Below are 21,216 nucleotides of genomic sequence, written 5' to 3'. Positions count from 1 at the left end.
TTCCAGTGGTGCACCCCCGTGGCTTGAGCTTCTAAAACACCTGGCGATTGATAACTTTAACAATATTAGACTCCATTTTAATTAGCATGGCAGAGAGCCCCTCTTAGTGATAGTGTTTTTCTTTCTCAGCGTTGTTGCAGGGTATAATCTTCTATCAGATTAATAATATGTGTTTTTTCCTGAATGACCTTCTCAAGGCTGATGGCCAACTGTTATGATTAATTATATCTCAACTTGGTTAGGCTCTAGTACCCAGTTGTTTGGTCAAACACAAGTGTAGAAGTTGCTATGAAGGTATTTTTTTAGATTTAATTAAAATTTAAATCAGTAGACTTTGAGTAAAGCAGATTACCTTCCATAATGTGGGTGGTCCCATCCACTAGTTGAAGGCCTTAAGAGAAAAAATTGAGGTTCTCTAGAGAGGAAGGAATTCTGCCTCCAGACTGCCTTCAACTCAAGACTGAAACATTGACTCCTGCCAACCAGCCCTACAGATTTTGGCCTTGCTAGCCCTTACAATTGATGAGCCAGTTCCTTAAAATCAATCTCTCTTGTTTTCTTTTCTGGAGATCCTAATACATATTTTGGTACCAGGAATGGTTCTAAAAGGAACAGAATCTTAAGGATGAGTTTTCTGAATTGGTTCTGCGGTTTTTAGAATTAGTTCTCTAACCTGATCAGTTTTAAAGGCACAAATGACTCTATTTCCAGCAGTAAAGAGAACACTGATAGTCCATGGTATAATGTGGCAGTAGAGATCTATAAAAAAATCACCATAGGATACTTGCAATCAAATAATTATAAGACACAAGATTCCAGGTAATCATGTATTTGATACCTTAGAACATTTTTGTCAAAATAAAGAGTATAGTGAGATTGGCTGGTTGCTCCTAATTGTGCTGAATAAAATGGGGAAGGTAAATAATGCGCTCAGGGATTTAAATTCCCAGCTCAAGAGTCACGTAAATGAACTATAAGTTTCTATGTCTACCCTGAAAGAAACCTTTATCTCCTGTTGCTACAGAGCTGAGATTGCTGAAAACAAAATCCAGCCTCATCCTGCAAGTGGCTGAATTCTAACACAAATTGAATTACCAACGTTGCAGGATTTCTGCTATTAAAATGAGAGCATTGATTGGGAGGGAATGAGATCTTGAAAATTGGAGTGGGAACATAGAAGATCCTGATGAAGCCAGGGACATTGATGCCTAAATTACACTGAGTCTTTCTTCTTGTTAGAGCAGGATTTCTGCTCCCATCTGAAGAGTTTAACCCTACTTTAGCTGAGAAGACTGTAATGTCCTCCCCTGAGGAAGTTACCTTGCAAGACATTCCTGATTTTCCTCGATACCCACACACCACTCCCCTTTGCTTCTAGACCTACAAATAGATTCAAGTTTCAGCAGGCCTCTAAATATGAAGCACAAAGTGTGACCTATGAGAAAGTGTGCTATACTCCAAAAGAACTACATTATTTTTCCAATGAATACGGATAGATATCTGGGAATTATGTGGAGGAATTGATATTAAGGGTGTAGTATAATAGTGGAACATAAAGTTGAATCATGTTGAATTTTATTAATATGAGCCCACTAAGCAGAGATTCTGCATTTAATGTTGAAGCTTGGAGGATTAGAAAGGGCTTTGACAATGTGGTTGGTTGAAACATGGACTAAAAGGTGGCCCACAGTAAAAAAAAGTTGAAATACAGAAGTACTGAATTAGCCAATAAACCAAGGCACTTACTTTTATCTCTAGCATAAAAGTTAGAAAAACAACAACATTAAAAATAACTACAGCTACAATAATTTGTTAATGGATGCACAATATAAAAAGATGTAGGGGCCGGCCTGGTGGCGTAGTGGTTAAATTCATGCCTTCCACTTCAGTGGCCCAGGGTTTGCAGGTTCAGATCCTGGGTGCAGACCTACGCACCACTCATCAAGCCATGCTGCAGTGGCATCCCACGTCCGAAAAAAAAAAGAAAAAATGGAGGAAGATTGGCACAGATGTTAGCTCAGGGCCAATCTTCCTCACCAAAAAAATAAATTAATTAAAATAAAATAAAAACATGTAAAGTATGACACCCATAGCATAAAATGTCAAAGGAGGAGGAGTAAAATGTAGAGTTTTTGTATGTGATTGAAGGTAAGTTGTTATCAGCTTAAAACAGACTGTTATAAGACATTTTATGTAAGCTTCGTGGAAACCACAGAGAAAATATCTATAGTAAATACAAAAAAGATAAAGATAATGGAGTTAAAGCATATCACTACAAAAAATAAATTACAAAGGAACTCAGCAAGAGAGGAAGAAAGGAACAAAAGAACTAAAGAAACAGCCAGAAAATAATTAATAAAATGGAAATATCTTATCAATAATTATTTTAAATATAAATGGACTAAATTCTCCAATCAAAAAATACAGAGTGGGCAAATGGATTAAAAAAATACAAGAACCAACAATATGCTGCCTAATGAGACCCAATTAAGCTTTAAGGGCACTCACAGGCCCAAAGTGAAGGGATGGAAAAAGGTATTCCATGCAAATGGCAACCAGAAGAGAGCAGGAATGGCTATGTTTATATCAGATACAATAGACTTTTAATCAAAATTGGCTCAAAGAGACAAAGAAGGTCACTATATAGTGATACAGGGGTCAATTCAACAAGAAGACATTCTATATATATCCCCAACATTGGAGCACCCAAATATTTAAAGCAAATATTAACAGAACTGAAGGGAGAAATACACAGCAATACAATAATAGTAGAGGACTTCAATACCACACTTCCAACATTGGATAGATCATTTAGACAAAGAATTAATAAGGAAACAGTAGACCTGAATAACACTAGAGACCAAATGTACCCAACAGACATATACAGAGCATTCCATCCAACAGATATGCATTCTTCTCAAGAACACATGGAACATTCTCCAGGATAGATATCCATGATAGATAGATAGATATGTTGGGCTACAAAGCAAGCCTTAACAAGTTTAAGAAGATTGGAATCATATCAAGTATCGTTAATGACCAGAATGGTATGTAACTAGAAATCAATAACAGGAAGAAAATGGAAAAATTCATGAATACATGGAAATTAAACAACACACTCCTCAACAACCAATAGGACAAAGAAGAAATCAAAAGGAAATAAGAAAGCATCTTGAGGCAAATGAAAATGAAAAACTACTTAGGGGATGCAGCAAAGCAGTTCTAAAAGGAAAATTTGTAGCAATAAATGCCTACATTAACAGAAAAGAAAGATCTCAAATGAATAACCTAACTTTATACCTCCAGGAATTAGAAAAGGAAGAACAATCTAAGCCTAAAGTTAGCAGAAGGAAGGAAATAATAAAGATTAGAGCAGAAATAAAGGAAATAGAGACTAGAAAGACAATAGAAAAAATCAGTGAAAGAAAGAGTTGGTATTTTGAAAAGATGAACAAAATTGACAAACCTGTAGCTAGACTAGTAAAGAAAAAAAAGGAAGACTCAAATAAAATTATATCTGAAAGAGGAAACATTACTGACCAGCAGAGTTCTGTGCGCCGGTTATCAATCTCAAGGGAGTAGGGTACCGTTCACCGGTTACCAATCCCAGGGGACAACTCTAAACACTTTTGCCCTTTTCATCTTGGTATCAGAGCCACTAATGAAAGCAATGCAGCCAAGCACTGGATGGAACAACACTTAACTTACATAAAGAAAGGACAGAGAAAGATCCGCTTCAGTAGTGTGTGTCAGTCCCCCACGGTCAGTGGGTCTCTCCCAGTGTCTGATGGAAGGCAATTTTCCTATGCACATTCCTCTTGTGCCACAGTGGAAGGATGCTGTCCCCTCCTTATGGAAGACAGATAAAACAGTGGGGTTGGCCAGGTTCCACAGGACCTACAGTCTCCAAACAGACAAGAGAGCATTCATTGAGCTTGAAACAAGGAAAGATATTCCCATATGAGTTAATAAGCTTGACACAGTCTATGTGGGCTCTTTGTCTATTGGTAAGAAGTGTTCCAAGCCCCAAGCTCATTCTTATGTGGCCAAGTAAGGGCTGAAAGACTGCATGCACAAGACTACCTTTCTCCAGAATTACAACTGACACCACAGAAATACAAAGGATCATAACAGACTACTGTGAACAGCTAGACACCAATTAATTGGATAACCTAAAGGAAACGGATAAATTCCTAGCAACATACAACCTACCAAGACTGAATCATGAAGAAATAGAAAATCTGAATAGACCAGTAATGACTAAGAAGATTAAATCAGTAATCAAAAACCCCCCCAAAAAAGGGTTTCAAGACTTCAGTGGAGGAAGTAACTGAAGACGTGGTGGAAATAGCAAGAGAACTAAACTTAGAAGTGGAGCCTGACGTTGTGACTTAATTGCTGATATCTCATGATAAAATTTTAATGAATAAGGAGTTGATTCTTAGGGATGAGCAAACAAAGTGGTTTCTTGAGATGATATCTACTCCTGGTGAAGACACTGTGAAGATTTTTGAAATGACAACAAAGGATTTAGAATATCACATAAACTGAGTTGATAAAGCAGCAGTAGGATTTGAGAGGATTGACTCTAAGTTTGAACGAAGTTCTACTGTGGGTAAAATGCCATCAAACAGCATTGCGTGCTATGGAGAAATTGTTTGTGAAAGGAAAAGCCAGTCGATACAGCAAACTTCACTGTTGTCTTATTTTAAGAAATAGGCACAACCACCCCAACCTTCAGCAGCCACCACCCTGATCAGGCTGCAGCCATCAGCATCAAGGCAATGTCCCCCACCAGCAAAAAGATTGTAACTTGCTAAAGGCTGAGATAATGGTTAGCATTTTTTGGCAATAAAGTATTTTTTAATTAAGGTGTATACATTGTTTTCTTTAGACATAATGATGTTACACACTTAGCAGACTACATTGTAGTGTAAACATAACTTTTATATGCACTGGGAAACCAAAATATTTGTGTGACTCACTTTATTGTGATATTCCCTTTATTGTGGTGGTCTGGAACCAAACCCACAATATCTCCAAGGTATGCCTGTCCTCTGAAAACTGTAAGACTTTTGTGAAAGAAATTGAAGAAGACACAGATAAATGGAAAGATATCCTGTGTTGATGGATAAGAAAAATTAATGTTGTTAAAGTGTCCACAATACCCAATGCCATCTACAGATTTAATGCAGTCACTGTCAAAATTCCCATGGCATTTTCACAGGAATAGAAAAAACTGTCCTAAAATTCATGTGGAACCAAAAAAGACCCCAAATAGCCAAAGCAATCTTGAGAAAGAAGAGCAAATCTGGAGGCATCACACTTTCTGAGGTTTCAAAGTATGTACTGCAAAACTATTGTGATCAACACTGTATGGTACTGGCATAAAAACAGGCACATAGGCAAATGGATCAGAATTGAGAGTCCAGAAATAAATCTATGCATAGACGGTCAACTAATATTACAGAAGGGAGCCAAGAATGCTCAATGGGAAAAGGATTGTATCTTCAATAAACGGCTTTGGGAAAAGTGGATATCCACATGAAAAGAATGAAGTTGATCTCCTATCTTACTCTATACACAAAAATCAACTGAAATGGATTAAAGACTTAAATGTAAAACCTGAAACCATAAATCTTCTAGAATAAAACAGGGAAAAAGCTCCTTGACATTGGCCTTGGCAGCAATTTTTTGGATATGACACTAAAAGCACAGGCAACAAAAGCAAAAATAAACGAGAACTACGTCAAACCAAAAAGCTTCTGCACAGCAAAAGAAATAATAATAATAAAAAGGCAACCTATAGAATAGGAGAAAATATTTGCAAACTATATATCAGATAAGAGGTCAATATTCAAAATATATAAAGAACTCAGAACTCAATAGCAAAAACACTAATAATCCCATTAAAAAAATGGGCAGAGGACCTGAATAGACATTTTCCCAAAGAAAACATACAAATGGCCAGCAGGTACGTAAAAAGATGTTCAACATCACTGATCATCAAGCAAATGCAAATCAAAACCACAATGAGATATCATCTCATACCTGTTAAAATGGTTATTATCAGAAAGACAAGAGAAAACAAGTGTTGCTGAGGATGTGGAGAAAAGGAAACCCTTGACCACTGTTGGTGGGAATGTAAATTGATACAGCCACTATGGAAAATTGTATGGAAGTTCCTCAAAAAGTTAAAAATAGAACTACCATATGATTCAGCATTCCCACTTCTGGGTATATACCTGAAAGAAAAGAAATTAGGATCTCGAAGAGATATCTGCACTCCCATGTTCATTGCAGCATTATTTACAATAGCCAAGAAACAATCCAGGTGTCTTTCAACAGATGAACAGATATATATACATATATACATATACATATATACATATATACAATGAAATATTATTCAGCCATAAAAAAGGAGGAAATGCTGCCCTTTGCGACAACATAGATGGACCTTGAGGGCATTGTGCTAAGTGAAATAAGTAAGATAGAGAAAAACAGGTACCTTATGATCTCACTTATATGTGGAATATAAAAAGTGCCAAATTCATGAAAACATAGAGTAGAATGGTGGTTGCCAGGGGCCTGAGGAGGGAGGAAATGGGGATATGTTAGTCAGAGGGTACAAAGAGTACAAACTTCTGATTACAAGATTAATAAATTCTGGGGATATAATATATAGCATGGGGACTATAGTTAACAGTACTGTACTGTATACTTGAAAGTTCCTAACAGAATAGATATTAAATGTTCTCACTACAAAAAAAAATTAACATTTATGTGAGGTGATATATGTGTTAACTGTATTGTGGTATTCATTTTGCAATATATATGTATATCAAATCATCACATTGTAAACCTTAAACTTACACCATGTTTATGTCAATTATATATCATTAAAACTGGGGAAAATTTTAAAATGTGTGTTCAAGTTTTTTACATGACTTTTGACCTTAAGATAATCCTACATCATTTCTCTTTAGAACCATTAATATGGTAACTATATTAATAGATGACCTCCCTTGTATTCTGGGAATGAATCTACTAGGTCATGCCATGTTATTATTTTAATAAACTACTGAATTTTATTTCCTTACTTTTTATCTAAGATTTTTGCCTTTATATTTTAAAGCTGTACTGTGTAATGTGGCACCCCTAGCCACATATGGATATTGAGCACTTGAAATGCAGCTAGTTGAATTGAGATGTGCTGTAAGTTTATAACACACACTTGAGTTTGAAGACCTCCTATGAAAATAATTATAAAATATCTCATTCTTTGTATTTTGATTACATGTTGAAATGATATTTTGGATATATTTGGTTAAATAAAACATTGTTAAAATTGATTTTACTCATTTCATTTATTTTTAATGGAGCTATTATTACCTTTAATTACATATGTGACTTGCATTATTATATTTCTATCTACAGTATTTTTTATGTCAGTTATGCCTATTATATCTATATCAATATCTTTATAATAACTATTTTGATTTTATAAAAGAAATGGAAAAATTCCATTTTTATGTGATATAGCATAAGATTTTTTTTTTTAACTGCCACACTTTTTTTGTGTGTGTGTGAGGAAGATCAGCCCTGAGCTAACATCCATGGTAATCCTTCTCTTTTTGCTGAGGAAGACCGGCTCTGAGCTAATATCCATTGCCAATCCTCCTCCTTTTTTTTTTCCCCAAAGCCCCAGTAGATAGTTGTATGTCATAGTTGCACATCCTTCTAGTTGCTGTATGTGGGACGCGGCCTCACCATGGCCGGAGAAGCGGTGCATTGGTGCGCGCCCAGGACGGAACCCGGGCTGCCAGTAGCGGAGCACACGCACTTAACCGCTAAACCACGGGGCTGGCCCTGGCATAAGATTTAATCCTTGAGGAATTATAAAGAATTCCACTCATGAAAATATCTGGGCCTGGTACTTTTGAAAGGTTATTACTTTAATTTCCAATTTTAATTTTTAATTATTCTTTCCACTTTTTCCTGGCATACGTTGCTTATTTTTATTTTCTTTTGAAAATACCAATTTTATCCAGATTTTAAATCTTATTTTCCTGTTCCTGGATGATAGAGAGATATATTGGTAAATAAATGATGATGTTTTCCAAAGAAATATAACCTAGTAATTGGCTTTCAAATGACACCCACGTGGTAGAATTAATCCTTTCCTAAATTTAGGTAATTCTCTTGTGGCAATAGCTGATGATTTGTTTTGTCTTACAAATATGCTTAAAACTTTTAGATTACTTGCAAATATTTAAAAATCTTGGGATTCCTTGTAAATATCTACACTTCTAGCTTCTTTTGAGAATTTAGATGACCCAGGAACATCAGGCCTGCATTTGTAACAGTCAGTGAGAGTAATAGCCTTATATAAAATATTTACTCCACTTCACTTCTGCTATTCATGCTGCTTCAAACATCACCAGGTTCATTTCATTCATATTACATGCTCAATCCCAGTAGACACTTGAATTTACTAGCTAGAGAATAGGTTTTGGAGTCTAAAGGAACAAAATTTATTTCAAGCTTTTGCAGTTAATAACTATGTGACCTTCCAAAATATGCATAATCTCTCTAAACTCTACTTCCCTCATCTGTTAAATGGGAATAAAATACCTACTTCCTAGAATTCTTGTGAGGATTAAATGAGATAATATCTGAAAAGTACTTAGTATAATATCTAGCATGTAGTAGCTATTTAGTAAGCTTTTAAAAATTATTAGACATATTTGTACTTAATTGAATAATCAGTATGTTAAATTGTGAAGTAAATAAGGTTAAATAATTGTAAGGTAAAATATCTCTAATTAATTTTATGTACTATAATTTTACCTTAAAGAAAATGTTAGTTTTAAGTCAACTAATCTGCGATCTATTGTTATTCCAGTTAAAAATGAAGCAGCTTCAGAACTTCCAGATACTTCAGAAAATCTTCCAGCAATGAATCCATCAATTAGCAACCTAATATTTCAATTAGATTTAAACAAAGTGGTAGGTAAGTAGAGATTTATAATGTTTAGACACATTAGAACATAGTCTAAGAGTTAAAGTATTTCAACTGTATAGTTCTGTTGTTAAAAGATAATAAGAAATTCAAACGTAGGGCAGCCTTTCTTAACCTAATGATAATTTCACTGCAATCAATCTATCAATTAATATGTATATTTAAAATATTATTATGTGACTCACTCCACCAAACAAACATTAATTAGGTAACGCTTAATAATTTCCCTTTACCTGCTCATGAAACAAAAATATATAAGCTTTTCCCTACATTGTGAATTTTCCTAACATAAACTAGATGCTATATTATCAGTTCCTTAGAGAATATAATTTTAATTAATCATATCATCTTTTGTAATAACAAGATGGAATAAAAAAAATGGAACTATCATTAGATAGGCAATATGGCTGCTTTGTGATCTGCCTATCACAAAGTTGGAAAATTTCTAATGGTAAAAAAAATATGTAAGAAGTAGAATATGTGCTCAAGCTGATGTGGCCAAGTGACTAAGTATTTTGTAATAAAATATAAACTTAAGTGTTCTGTGGCAACTTCCAAACAACCACTTTAAGGTAGATGTCAGAAAAATGGTAGACTAGGAGGCACCAATCTCTTGCTCCCTGACAGAAACATTGAAAAAAATAAGCAGAAACTGTCAGAACCAACTTTAGCAGAGCAGTGGGAAACAATCAAATGTTTACAATAACCAAGAGAATATCTACTTAAGAAAAATCCATCTTCAAAGTGGTAAGAAAATTTTGTGGAAGTGTGAAGGAGTGCCCCAGCACAAAAACAAACTACAAAGAATAGGAGAGCTCCTGACATTCAATGCATTACCACTAGATGTGCCCTAATTAGCTAAAGGGGCAGACAATTAATAGTCAGCCAAGAACATGAATGGATGTGTGGGCATTTCCAATGAATTTGGGGCACTGACTAGTTTTGGCACACCCTAATCTCCTAGAATCCACTAAGAACAAAGAAAAACAAACGTGGTGGTTTAGACAAGCACAAAGGTTTGAGAAGCAACTGGAAGATTGAGCCAGGCTGATTGGCAAGGTTCACCTCCTACACAAGGCTAGTCTGTCATGACTGAGAGACGTGGCTGTTTTATCTAATGCATAGAAACAAAAATAGACAGTCAAGGAAACTGAAGAAAAAGGAAATATATTCTGAACCAAAGAACAAGATAAATTTCAGAAACTGACCCTAAGCAAACATTTACTCAACAGAGAATTCAAAATAAAAATGATAAATATGTTCACTGATATCAGGAGAGCAATGCATGAACAAAGTGAGAATTTCAACAGAGATAGAAGATATAAAAGAATACCAAACAGAAATAATAAAGCTGAAGAATAAAATAACTGACCTGAAAAATTTAATAGAGGAACTCAACAGACTAGATGAAGCAGAAGAAATGATCAGTGAGCTCAAAGACAATGGAAATCATGAAAGCAAAGGAGCAAAAAGAAAAAATAATGAAAAGGAGGAAAGATAGCTTAAAAGACTTATAGTATACCATAAAGTGAAACAATATATGCATGTGGGAGTCCCAGAAGGGGAAGAGAGAGAGAAAGGGGTGGAAAGCTTACTCAAAGTAATAATGGCTGAAAAATTCCCAAACCTGTTGAAAAAAACAGATGTTCAGATCCAGGGAACCCAAACAATACCAAACAAGATGAATACAAAGAGACCCACACCAAGACACTTTATAATTAAATTCTCAAAACTTAAAGAAAAAGAGAATATTGAAATTAGTGAGAGAAAAGTGACTTGTTATCTGCAACAGAACCCATAAATCTATCAGCAGATTTTTCAGCAGAAACCTCTCAGGCCAGGAGGGAATGGGATGATACATTCAAAGCATTGAAAGAAAAAAACTGCCAACGAAGATTTCTTTATTCAGCAAAGTTGTCCTTCAGAATTGAAGGAGAGATAAAGATTTTGCCAAACAAAAGCTGAAGGAGATCATCAAAACTAGACCCAATTTACAATAAATGCTAAAAGAAAATCTTCAGGCTGACACAAAAATATGCTAATTGGAAACATGAAAATATATGAAAGTATAAAACTCAATGAAAAAGGTAACTATATATAGTCAATTTCAGAATACTCTAATACTGTAATGGTGGTGTGTAAATAACACCACTGTTATAAAGGTTAAAGACAAAACTATTAAAATAAGTATAACTGCAATGATTTGTTATGGTTACACAATATAAAAGATGTAAATTATGACATTAAAAACATAAAATGTGGGAAGGGAGAGTAAAAATCTAGAGCTTTTTATGTGCATAAAGATGAAGATGATGTAACAATTGTAAATATTTATGCGCCCAATGTCAGAGCACCTAAATATATAAAGCAAATGTTAACAGAACTGAATGGAGAAACACAGCAATACAATAATAGTAGGAGACTTCAATATTTCACTTTCAACAAGGATAGATTATCCAGACAAAAAGTCAATAAGGAAATGTTGGACTTAAACTATATTTTAGACCAAGTAGACCTAATGGGCATATACAGAACATGCCATCCGTCCAACAGCAGTAGAATACACATTTTTCTCAAGTGTACGTGGAATGTTCTCCAGAATAGATCATATGTTAGCCCACAAAACAAATCTTAATAAATCTAAGAATATTTAAATCTATCGAGAACCTTATCTGACTACAATGGTATGAAACTAGAAATCAATAACAGGAAGAAAACTGACAGATTCACAAATATGTGGATTAAACAACATGCTCCTGAATACCCACTGGATCAAAAAAGAAATTAAAAGGGAAATTACAAAAATCTTGTGACAACCAAAAAGAGAAACATAACATTAAAAACTTAAGCGATGGAGAAAAAGTAGCTCTAAGGGAGAAGTTTATAGTGATAAATGCCTACATTAGAAAAAAGAGAGATCTCAATTGAATAATATGACTTTACACCTCCAGAAAGTAGGAAAAGAAGAACAAACTAAGCCCAAAATTAATAGAAGGAAGAAAATAACATAGATCAGAAAAGAAATAAATAAGGTACAGACTGGAAAGACAATACAAAAGATTAATAAAACTAAGAGTTAGTTCTTTGAAAAGATATACAAATTGACAAATCTTTAGCTACACTAATAAAAAAGAGAGAAGACTTAAAATCATAGTGGAAGAGAATACATTACAACTGATACCGCAAAAACACAGAGGATCACAAGAAACTACTAGGAATAATTATATGCCAACAAAACAGATAACTGAGGAAAAAAGGATAAACTCCAAGAAACATAAAACCTATCAAGACTGAATCATAAAGAAATACAAAATCTGAACAGACTAATAATGTGTAAGGAGATTTAATCAGTAATCAATAATCTCCAAACAAAGAAAAACTCAGGACCAGATGGCTTCACTGGTTTATTCTACCAAATAAATAACGAAGAGTTAATCCCAATCCTTCTCAACATCTTTCCAAATTGAAGAGGAGAGAACACTCACAAACTTGTTTTGTGAGACCAGCATACCCTCATACCAAATTCAGAGAATGACACTACAAGAAAAGAAAATGACAGGCTAATATCACTGATGAACATAGATGCAAAAATCCTCAACAAAATATTAGGAAACTAAATACAACAGCACATGAAAAGGATCATATACCATGATCAAGTGAGATATCTCTGGAATGCATGGATAGTTCAACCTGCACAAATTAATAAAGGTAATATCCCACATTAACACACTGAAGGATAAAAATCATATCATCCCAATAGATGCAGAGAAAACATTTGCATTTTCAACATCTTTCATGATAAAAACTCAACTAATTATGTATGGTTGGGATGTATCTAAACGTAATAGAGGCCATATATGACGATCCCACAGCTAACACAATACTCAATGATGAAAAGCTAAAAGCTTTTCCTCTAAGATCAAGAACAAGACAGTGATACCCAGTCTTGCCACTTTTGTTCAATATAGTACTGGAAATCCTAGCCAGAACAAATAGGCAAGAAAAAGAAATAAAAGAGATCCAGATTAAAAAGGAAGAAGTAGAAGACTTCTCCTCTCCAGCTATGAAAGTCCTAGATGGCATCTTCTTCCAATATAAGGCTGTTTCATCTACATTGAAAATCTTGTTTAGTGTAGCCACCTTCATTAATTATCTTAGCTAGATCTCCTGGATAACTTGCTGCAGCTTCTACATAAGCACTTGCTGCTTCACTTTGTACTTTATGTTATGCAGATGGCTTCTTTTTTAAACCTGATGAACCAACTTCTGCTAGCTTCAAACTTTTCTTTTGCAGCTTCCTCACCTCTCTCAGCCTTCAGAGAATTGAAGAGAGTTAGGGCCTTTCTCTGTATTAGGTTTTGTCTTAAGGGAATGTTGTGGCTGGTTTGATCTTCTATCCAAACCACAAAAACTTTCTGCATATCAGCAATAAGGCTGTTTCACTTTCTTATCATTCATGTGTTCACTGGAGTAGTACTTTAATTTCCTTCAAGAACTTTTCCTTTGCATTCACAGCTTGACTAACTGTTTCATGCAAGAAGCCTAGCTTTCAGTCTATCTCAGCTTTCACCATATACCTCCTTCACTAAGCTTACTCATTTATAGCTTTTGATTTAAAGTGAGAGACGTGAAACTCTTCCTTTCACTTGAACACTTAGAGGCCATTGTAGGGTTATTAACTGGCTTAATTTCAATATTGTTGTGTCTCAAGGAATAGGAGGTCTAAGGAGAAGGAAAGAGATGGGGAAACGGCTGGTCAGTGGAGCAGTCAGAATACACAACATTTATAGATTAAGTTCTCATCTTATATGGGCATGGTTTGTAGAGCCCCAAAAGAATTACAATAGTAACAACAAAGATCACTGATCACAGATCGCCATAACAAATATAATAATAATGAAAAGGCTTGAAATACTGTGAGAATTACCAAAATGTGACACAGAGACGTGAAGAGAGCAAATGCTATTGGAAGAATGGTGCCTATAGACTTAATCAGCACATGATTGCCACAAATCCTTAATTTGTAAAAAATGCAATATTTGCAAAGCTCAATAAAGCAACGTGCAATAAAAATGAGGTATGCCTGTAGTTAACCTTAGGTGGATATTCCAAATTATTATTTTTTCAGTATGAATTCTTCTTTAATAATGTCCATGTATTTTTCCTGCAATTTGACCTAGTTGCAGTTTCTAAAGCAAGCAAAAATTTCAAGTCACAAAAAAACTCAAATGGAAAGAGACCCAAACTCAGTTCCAGTACTTTTGCAAATTTAACCATTTCCTCCTCCCAAGCTACATGGTCCACATGCTAAAGGGACCTGGGAAGGCACTTTTTCTCAGTCTGCAGAATAGCCCATTATTCTTTTCCATCACCATGTCTACTTTGTTTACAATTAAATAACGTAAAAGGATATTAAAATATTCCTGGATGAGTCAAAGAATTTCTGCTCTGTAGTAATTTTCTGTGACAATGGAGACCATATTTTGCAACATAACCTGTGAAAGAAAATGTTATGTTCCACATGAAGGGTATATCCATACAGTATGGTTATTATTTTACTGTAAACTTGAAAGTTATATTATCATAAACTCTCCAGGATACTTTAATTTAGCATAAGAGATAGCATTGTACAGGAAAAAGCACTGGTTAAAGAATTATGAGGTGTAAGTTTCTGTATCAATTTTGTCATTATGTGGATACACAATCTTGGTCAAATCATTAACATCTCTTAGCCTCAATATATGGAGGCTTAATAATTGCTAAAAGCCCTTTCAATTCTAAGGTTTAGTGATTCTGCAATCCAGACATTTCATTATAACACTTATTCATTAATAACAAGACTAATTAATATAGTACTGCACACATACACTCGTATGTTAGGGTTACCTTACAAAGTGTTTTGATGTCTACTTATTTCTATAGAGACTGATGTGGAACACTTGAAAGATACTATTGGAAGACGTATGTTAATGAGAGAAATGAAGCTACAACCAAAGAGTCTCCCTGGTAAGAACAAAAATTTTGCAAGTCTAATATTTCTGGTTTATTTATCTTCTTTAGAGTTTAAGTAAGTATGGATCTTTAATGATAAGAGTACCTATATGTTATTATTATGTGAGTAAAATCTTCATAGATATCCTCATAATTAGTTGTACTCTGGTGTTTACTAGTAATGAGAAATTAGCTAGATATTGTGAGTTTTAGAACTTATGTAGAAATTAAACCATAAAAATTAGATGCTATAGTGTGACCTTAGAATATGCTTGGTGCAAGTATGTCCAGTGCTAATCGACTCACTTTCTATTTCTGGCTTAGATAGAAAGTTCCTTGGAATTTGCAAAAAGGAGAAAGACTACATGACGAATGTAATAAGAACAAGAGGAATATAACAGATAGTTAATTCATTGGATATGTCGGGGGAAGAGGGAGAATCTCCCTCTGCCCTTTCCCTTAAGGTTCTTATGGCTGGCCAAATAATTAGCAAACAGGTTAGCAGGAGAAAATAATACCAAGTTTAATAACATGTATACATGGGAGAAAGCAGGGACACTGCGTTTCTCAACACAATAGCAGAAATTCTCGTCTTAAATACTATGTTCAGCCAATGACAAAGGAGGATTTTGGGGGTTGGGGGAGTCAGTTACAGGAGATTACCACTAAAGCACAGTAAACAAGAGTAAGGTTTATTATGCAGCCCCAAGGCCTCACCTTCCACATTGATAAGTCACTAGAAATGAGCTCATCCCCCCTCTTCCCAATACAGAGAGGGAGATACCTTTACAAATGGAGATTTCACTTATAAATGTAAATGATTGTCTGGCAACTCCTCGCAGGGTCATCCAGAGAATGTGGCCAGAGAGACAGAACTTCTGATAAGAGGGGCTTGTTGGTGCCTTTCCTATTGTAACATTTACCCTACGTTATCTTTACAGCCATCATGATAGATCTGTTCCAGGAAGGAGCTACCATGTCAAATTCTTTAGGCAGTTAGTGGGAGAGGTCAAATGTCCCTAGAGAAAACAACCAAGGTAAAGAGATAGATTTCAGGGTGGCCAAATCTTGATCTCCCACAGATACCATTTCCCTTTCTTTGAGGGAAATGTCAGGCATATTTATGATATCTCAGCTGAGTAGAGTCCATTAGTTGTGCTACATAGTTCAGAGATTATAGTACTGCTTTTACTCTTGTAATAGTAATAGACACACTGCCCTTTGACTTCTGGTGTGATACCAAAAGAGGCAGACATCTTAACAGAGAAATAAGGGAAAGAAACAGTCAAAGACAGCCCTGCTAAAATTACAATGTCATCCAAACATCACTGTGTGCACGTCCAAGGCTTTGCCCTTTGGGGAGCAACAGTAGTAGCTTCAAACTGCAGAAGGAAATGACTTCAGTATAATAATTCAGCCAAATAACTAAAAAATAAACTAGAAAATAGTAATAATATGCCTTGAAAGAGGATGATAAACTCAATATGCAGAAAAGCTACATTATATATCTAAAATGTCCAGTTTGCAGCATAAATTATGGGTCATGCAAAGAAACAGTAAAATGTGACACATAACAAGGAAAAAAGAAGTAGGATGACAATGTCTCATCATATAGGAAATATCTACAGAAAGAAAGATATTATTTTGAAAAGGATCATGTGGAAATCTAGGAGTTTAACAGTACAATAACTGAAATTTAAAAATTCACTAGACGTGCTCAGTAGATTTACACTATCAGAAGAAAGAATCTGCAAACTTATAGTATTGAAGCACTACAAGGAGAGCAGAGAGATTAAAGTGCAGAAAATATAATTAAAAATAATGGCTGAGGGGCCGGCCTGGTGGTGCAAGCGATTAAGTGCGTGCACTCCACTGCAGTGGCCTGGGGTTCGCCAGTTCGGATCCCGGGTGCTTACCGACACACCACTTGGCAAGCCATGCTGTGGTGGCGTCCCATATAAAGTGGAGGAAGATGGGCACGGATGTTAGCCCAGGGCCAGTCTTCCTCAGCAAAAAAAGAGGAGGATTGGCAGATGTTAGCACAGGGCTGATCTTCCTCACACACAAAAAAAAATGGCAGAAAAGAGAACCAGATATTATAAATAAATTAGTTAATATAGCAAACCCTATACATACATACTCGATCTTCTTCTCTCAGTTTCTTTATAGGGCTTAAAGTTATGTAAAGAAATAATTAAAACAAAAATTATAATAAATGAATTTATATTTACAGGTGTAATATGATAAGAGGGAAAACAGAAAAAAGAGAATAGGAATTTAGAGTTATATATAGGACTATATATATGGAATATGGAAGTAACATTTCTAAATCCCACTGAAATTTAGTTAGCATGAATCTGAAGTAGATTGTAAAATTGACTGGTGATTGTCACACAATTCTATGATTACATTAATAACCATTGATTAGACATTTTAAATGGGCAAATTGTATAGTATATGTCTTTTAAAAAATAGCTCAGGCGACTCCAAGCAGGATAGGACTCTTAAAAAAGACTTAAACCCAATGGGAGGATATTGTGAAGGAGGAAAATTGTGACTCAAGAGGTTCTAAGTTTTTCCGCCACATGCCTTTTATACTTCTAGTGTTTAACCCAGTCTGCCCTCAAGGGCTGTTCTCAATGCCTCCCTGCTTATCTGAGAATCCTTTGTTTTCTCAATGCAAATGAATCAGCTCTTCTAATTATATCTGTTGCAGAAAGACCAGATGGCTAAAATATGCTCGTGTTCTCCAGTTACGTGTTGCTATAGTTCATATTACTTTCACAAATGCTGTTACATAGATATTGAAAACTTGTTCTGTCCAATCCAATGTACCTTTGGTTTTAGTAATGATGCCCATCTGGTCTTCACCTCTGTTTAGATTACAGTCATCATATATTTGTGCTACCATGGCTCCAGTGCAAACCTTAAATATTCATGGGCTCAGTCATTTCTCTAAAGCAAGACTCCCAATCTTTGATGTCTGGATCAGGACAGATTTCCAACTTCGGTTACATGTTGTGTTAAAACAAATTTTTGCCCACAAAACTTTACCTAATAGGTAACCCAGAGTTAACAATTCTAATTATTCCTTTTGCAATATCAAATTCTTTTAAATAAATTTCATTTTATTTTTCTGTCCTTGGACCTAGATAGTAGTTTCTAAATCCAGCAAAAAGTAAAAATCACATAAAGACTCAAATGGAAAAGGATGCAATACCAACACTCATGTATAGAAAAAGCCCTGGTGAAGGAATTATGTGGCATAAGGTTGTAGAACAATTTTGTCATTACCTGAATATTTGGTTTTGGTCAAATCATTAAATATCTTTAAACTTCAATGTAATGTGGCTTATATAATTGCTCCATCTGTTCCAATTTAAGGTTTCGTGATTCTCTAATCCAGACATTTCAGTATAACGCTTCTTCTAAAATAACAAATGCTAATTAAGTTAGTCCTATACATATACCCCCACACACACACGCACACACACACATTCGTATGTGAATGCCTACCATGCAAGTGTTTTGAAATCTGTTTATTTCTCTAGGGACTAATGTAGAACACTCAACAGATAGAATTGGAAGAGGAGTAACAAAGAGACAACTCAAGACACAATCAATGAATCTCCCTGGTAAGAACAAGAATTTTACAAATGTACTATTTCAACTTTGTTTATCTTCTCTGGAGCTTAATTAAATATGGATCTTTAATAACAACAGTAACTATATAATAAACTATAGTTTATTATTACATAGGCAAAAGTTTTCATGAATTCCCTCTTTTAATTAGTTGAATTCTTGTATTAAGTATTAACGTAGAACTAGTTAGATATTATTAGTCTTAGAACTCATACATTTAGAATGTAATCCATAAAAACCAATGCTATAATAACCTTATAATATGCCTAGTACAAATATATCCAATATATTCTACTCTCTATTTCTAGCTTAGATAGAAATTATTTTTTTGAATTTGCAAATGCAGAAAGCCTAGCTGATGAATGTGATAAGAAAAAGAACATAGCAGTTATTTCATTTGTCATCAATTTCCTCTATTGATGAAAATGTCAGGCAGACTTATACTATCTCAGCTGCAGTAAGTAGAGTTCTGTAGTTACGTTCTGTGGTTCAGAGATTATACAATAGAACTTAGGCCTGGAGTAACAGTGTTAGACATACTTATCTTTGATCTTTGCCGTAATACCAAAAGAAGAAGACACCTTAACAGAGAAAAAAGAGAAAGACATTCAAACAGAGCCCTGTTAAAAGCATTGACATCAAAAGATGACTATGTGCATGCCCAAGGATATTCCCTCTGTGGAGCAACGTGAGAGACTTCACACATCAGGGGAAAGAGATCTTAGTAAAATACTCCTGTCAAATCACTATAATTAACTAACTAGCTAACTAATTAAATATATAAACAAGCAAGCAAACAAGCAGGCTAAACAACACATACCAAAAATGGGAAGCAGAAATCGGAATCCAGAGTTCCTATGAAATATTATCTAAAATGTCTAGTTATTAATAAAAAAATTAAGACATGCAAAGAAATAGCAAATTGTGACTTAAGCATAGGAAATATTAGGCAGCAAAAACTGCTTGTGAGAGTCCTAGTTGTTGGACTTAGCAGACAATGACTTCAAAATAGTTATTATAAATATGTTTAAACAATTAAAGGAAACTCTGGTTAAAGAAGAAAATGAAGATACAATGAAAATATTTCATCAAATAAACAATATTGACAAAGAGATAAAAATTGATATAAAAGAACCAAATGCAAATTCTGAATTTGAAAGGTACAATAAATGAAATGAAAAAAATCACTGGGGGGTTTCAAGAGAAGGTTCAACTGGTCTGGAGAAAGAATCAGCAAACTTAAGGTAATGAGAATACTCAAAGGAGAGCAGAGAGAGAAAAAGGAGCAGTAAAAATACTTAAAGAAAATGGCTGAAAATTTTGAAAACTATTTGATGAAAATTATTAACCCACAAATCCAAGTCCAATGAAATCTAAGTAGAATAAGGACAAAGAAATCCACAACCAGAAGCATCATAGTAAAAATGTTGAAAGACAAAGAGAAAATCTTAGAAGCAGCAAGAGAAAAACAACTGACCATGTAAATAAAACCACAGTAAGATTAAGAGCTGGCTGGGGCCGGCCCGGTGGTGCAAGCGGTTAAGTGCGTGTGCTCCGCTGCGGCAGCCCGGGGTTTGCCGGTTAGGATCCCGGGCTCACACTGACACACCGCTTGGCAAGCCATGCTGTGGTGGTGTCCCATATAACGTGGAGGAAGATGGGCACAGATGTTAGCCCAGGGCCAGTTTTCCTCAGCCAAAAAAAAAAAAAAAAAGGAAGATTGGCAGATGTTAGCACAGGGCTGATTTTCCTCACAAAAAAAAAAAAAGGATTAAGAGCTGGCTTAGCATCAGAAACTATGGGAGCCAGAAGGCAGTAGGAGGGAGTATTCAAAGTGCTAAAAGAAAAATCTGTCAATCAAGAGTCATATATCATGGTGTCAAGATGGCAGCATAAGCAGACTCTGAACTCACCTCCTTCCATGGACCCAACAAATTTACAACTACTTTTGGAACAATTACCCCTGAGAGAGAACTGAAAACTGGATAAAAAGAACCCCCACCACAAGAAACAGTGCTGACTGAGGTGGAAGAGGCAGAAATTCCTTTCTGGAGAGAAAAAAGCCACCTTCTAGCCATGGTACTTCGTGGCTGGCTGGGAGCTATCTTAATGTAGGGGGCCTTTCCTGGAGGAGTGGGGGACCTGAGTGGGGGAGCATTACCACAATAAGCAGCTTTTGGACTCAGCACAACCGAGATGAGTGTCAAAATTCCTGGCTTTGCTGCCTATTAACAACAACAGGGTACACCCCCAGAAAAGCTATCAGACATAAGGGGAAAAAAAGCCTGCCGTTAAAAGGCCCAAACACAAATTTACCCATTTCAGAAAGCAACCTAAAATCACCAGAAAGAAAGGTGCACAGTCCTTTAGTGAAAAGAGACTCACTTGATAGCCTCTGGACACATATTGGTGAGAGGTGAGACCTCCCCAGGGACTGAGACATTGGTGGCAGCCCTTATTGTGACCGAGTACAGGCGTACTGACACAGATGCTGGCAGACACCATTGGGGTTCTTCCCCTGGCCTGTTAGCACAGGGGTCTGCCCTACCCATTAGAGC

The 21,216-nt window shown here is 35.4% G+C and overlaps 1 protein-coding gene across 1 annotated transcript in view; it reads left to right on the top strand.

Annotated features, from left to right (window-relative positions):
* CCDC7 (coiled-coil domain containing 7) overlaps window positions 1–21,216 on the top strand; it is a 403,758-nt gene that overhangs the window by 339,412 nt on the left and 43,130 nt on the right. Inside the window, 3 exon segments of the mRNA XM_087420895.1 lie at window positions 8,909–9,016; window positions 14,948–15,031; window positions 18,568–18,651. Of these exon segments, the coding sequence (XP_087277021.1) occupies window positions 8,909–9,016; window positions 14,948–15,031; window positions 18,568–18,651 (276 nt within the window).

This window comes from Ceratotherium simum, chromosome 32 (assembly GCF_057802395.1).
Source record: "Ceratotherium simum simum isolate JZ-2026a chromosome 32, ASM5780239v1, whole genome shotgun sequence".
In the NCBI taxonomy this organism is placed as follows: Eukaryota; Metazoa; Chordata; class Mammalia; order Perissodactyla; family Rhinocerotidae; genus Ceratotherium; species Ceratotherium simum.
This window is presented reverse-complemented; position numbering and strand designations above follow the sequence as displayed.